The 3,426-nt window shown below is 46.4% G+C and overlaps 1 protein-coding gene across 1 annotated transcript in view; it reads right to left on the reverse strand.

Moving 5' to 3' along the window:
• LOC107297128 (arachidonate 12-lipoxygenase, 12R-type-like) overlaps positions 1-3,426 on the reverse strand; it is a 20,833-nt gene that overhangs the window by 7,062 nt on the left and 10,345 nt on the right. Inside the window, exons 7-9 of the mRNA XM_015826487.1 lie at positions 3,021-3,164; positions 2,695-2,898; positions 220-306 (exon numbers count right to left, since the gene is read on the reverse strand). Of these exons, the coding sequence (XP_015681973.1) occupies positions 220-306; positions 2,695-2,898; positions 3,021-3,164 (435 nt within the window). The remainder of the gene's footprint in view (positions 1-219; positions 307-2,694; positions 2,899-3,020; positions 3,165-3,426) is intronic.

Below are 3,426 nucleotides of genomic sequence, written 5' to 3' on the forward strand. Positions count from 1 at the left end.
GGCTCGACAGGGGCCTTAATTCTGATTTATATTGTTGCCAAAATGCCTTTTAAGTCCTTTCTTTGCGAACAAACGCTGTATTCGAATAAACGTTTTACGGAACGCAAAATTTACTCCAGGTGTCGGCCGCTTGCGGAATCCGTAAAGGGGAAGAACGGCGAGGGGCAGGGGTAAAAACAGATCAGGTAGAGAAAACTGACCCAGAAGGTCCCCCCTTACCTGATCCATCATGCCACCTTTCCTGATGAGCCGGATCCTGGCTAATATGTTGATCTGAAGTGTGTATCTTTGGTGAGGAATCAGGAGCTGCGGAGGACAAGGGGAAAAAGCGATTAAGGACCTCAGCCTTTGCGTCGGAGGAGGTTGGCGGAGACCAAGGAGGTCATCCGAGAGGGCGATGCAAGGTATCTGAGGCAAGAAAAACCAAATGCACAGGTACAGCATAGGTGGCACCTTGCTCAATAGTAGTAACTGTGAGAGGGACCTCGGAGTCCTAGTGGACAATCCCTTAAATAGGAGTCAGCCATGTACTGCAGCTGCCAAAAAAGGCCAACACAGTGCTGGGCTGCATTAACAGAGGGATAGAATCAAGATCACGTGAAGTGTTAATACCACTTTACAAGGCCTTGGTAAGGCCACACTTGGAATACTGCATCCAGTTTTGGTCACCACGATGTAAAAAAGATGCTGAGACTCTAGAAAGAGTACAGAGAAGAGCAACAAAGATGATCAGGGGACTGGAGGCTAAAGCATATAAGGAACAGCTGCTGGAATTGTGGATGTCTCGTTTAAGGAAGAGAAGGACGAGGGGGGACAGGATAGCGGTCTTCCAGTATCTCAGGGGTTGCCCCAAAGAAGAGGGAGTCAAGCTATTCTCCAAAGCGCCCGAAGGCAGGACGAGAAGCAGGGGATGGAAACTAATCAAGGAGAGAAGCAACCTAGAACTAAGGAGAAACTTCCTGACAGTGAGGACAATTAATCAGTGGAACAACCTGCCTCCAGAAGTGGTGAATGCTCCAACACTGGAAGTTTTTAAGAAGAGACTGGACAGCCATTTGTCCGAAATGGTGTAGGGTTTCCTGCCTGAGCAGGGGGTTGGACTAGATGACCTCCAAGGTCCCTTCCAACTTTATTATTATTATTATTACCTTTGGTGGGACCAACAGACCAAAATGCAGAAAGCAGGCGGAGGTACCTGAACCTGCCAGGTGAGCAGAAAAACCTGGATTTGCACCTTCAAGAAGTAAGATGGAGATGGGGACAGGGACAAGATCTGAAGGTGTTCAATTCCTGAGGAACAAAATGGGGAACTTGCTTGGTGGGACAAACTCTCCAGGACAGAAGAACAGAGTTGGAAGGGGTCCTTGAAGGTCTTCTAGTCCAGCCCCCAGCTCAAGCAGGAGACCCTAACCCATTTCAGACAAATGGTTGTCCAATCTCTTTTACTGTTCTCACTGTCAAGAAAGGACATAGAACAATAGAGCAGAACAGAAGATAACAGAATAGAATAATAGTGGTTAGAATAAAATAAAATACAGAATATAGAGTAGAGTAGAGTAGAGTAGAGTAGAGTAGAGTAGAGTAGAGTAGAGTAGAGTAGAGTAGAGTAGAGTAGAGTAGAGTACAGTAGAGTAGAGTAGAGTAGAGTAGAAAAGAAACTGGAAGGGACCTTGAAGGTCTTCTAGTCCACTCTCTTGCTCATGCAGGACAACCTACACCATCTCAAACAGGTGAATGTCTAGCCTGTTCTTGAAAATCTCCAGTGATGGAACACCCATGATTTCTAGTGGCAAGCTGTTCCACTGGTTGATTGTCCTCACTGTCAGGAAGTTTCTCCTTAATTCCAGATTGCTTCTCTCTTTGATCAGTTTCCAATCATTGTTTCTCGTCCTTCCCTCTGGTGCTTTGGTGAACAACCTGACCCCCCTCTTCTTTGGGGCAGCCCCCCAAATACTGGAATACTGCTATCATGTCTCCCCTGTTTCTTCTTTTCTTTAGACTAGCCAAACCCAAGTCCCATAGCCGTTCTTTGTACATTTTGGTCTCCAGGCCTTCAATCATCTTAGTTGCTCTTCTCTGAATTTTTTCCAAACTCTCAACATGTTTTTTGTGATATGGTGACCAAGGTCTTGTCATGGGACGTCAGCCCTTCTGAGTCAAGCTGCCATTTGCAATTGACCAATGGGGATATTGTCAATGTCATTCAAGCAAAGCTGCCTATTGCAATTGACCGATAGGGATTTTATCAACCCCATTCAAGCAAAGCTGCCTTTTGCAATTGACCGATAGGGATGTTGCCAATGCCATTCAAACAAAGCTGCCTATTGCAATTGACCGATAGGGATATTGTCAACGCTGACGGTGTTCCAGTAATGCTCCAGCTATTTGGGGATTGGACCCAAAGCACCCATCATTATTGGCCCTAACTTTGCTTCTTTTTGCTATGGTTTTATTATTATTATTTGGGTCCGCTATTTGAATGGGGTGTCCCTCATTATTTCATGTGGACTAGAAAATCTCCAAGGCCCCTTCCAGCTCTATTCTATATCAATTTGCGCATTAAGCTTAGCTGTATTCGTTTCGTGGACTGCCCCCCCAAAAAAACATTGCATTATGGGGAAACTAGAGGAATCCAATGACCATGTTCCTGTTGACCTGCATCAAAACCCACGTGAGACAGCAATGGGTCCATACCTTGAAAACTGGGTGGCACATGGGGAGGTGCCTTAGAGTTGCCATGGTGAAGATCTCGGCCATCAGGTGGGTCTTCAACAGGTGGGAGATGTTCTGGTGGATGTGGAAATCGGCATTGCGGACCCACATCTTAGCCAAGGTCCAATCCCAGCGTGGGTCACTGGGAAGGAAGATGGGGTTTTCAGGACTGGGGACTTGGCTGAGCTGAGAGAAGGGAGAAAAGAAAGAATGATAAACGTAGAAGAAGAAATGAATGAGCAAGTAGCTGGGTCAAGGTTCAGTGGACCCAACTCTTTCTCAAGTTGGGTCAATCAAAGTTGGTTTACCTGGATGGCGATGGGTACGAGATCCCCAGATGACCTCTGGTGGAAGAGGCACAAAGGGGTGGCCAGATACTGCTGTTCCCCATTGATGAGGTTGGTCGGAATGCCTTGAAGGATCTTGTAGTCCACTAGGAAGATGTTCCCCTTCTTTACACAGAAGAAAGAAAGAAGTTAGGGAGGTCCTTGCTATCGTTTGGGAAACAGCTAACCTTCACAGTCAAAATGCAGCCCGCAACAAGGAGATGTTTATGTGTGTCCATGGGGACAGGATCAGAAGGTCAAGATGCTTCAGAAAGATCAGAAAGTCAAGAGGGTGGCTTCAGAGAGATCAGAAGGTCAAGATGGGGGCTTCATAAAGATTAGAAGTCAAGAGGATGGCTTCAGAAAGATCAGAAGGTCAAGATGGGGG

This window comes from Protobothrops mucrosquamatus, unplaced genomic scaffold (assembly GCF_001527695.2).
Source record: "Protobothrops mucrosquamatus isolate PMUCROS unplaced genomic scaffold, P.Mucros_1.0 scaffold3151, whole genome shotgun sequence".
Lineage (NCBI taxonomy): Eukaryota > Metazoa > Chordata > Lepidosauria > Squamata > Viperidae > Protobothrops > Protobothrops mucrosquamatus.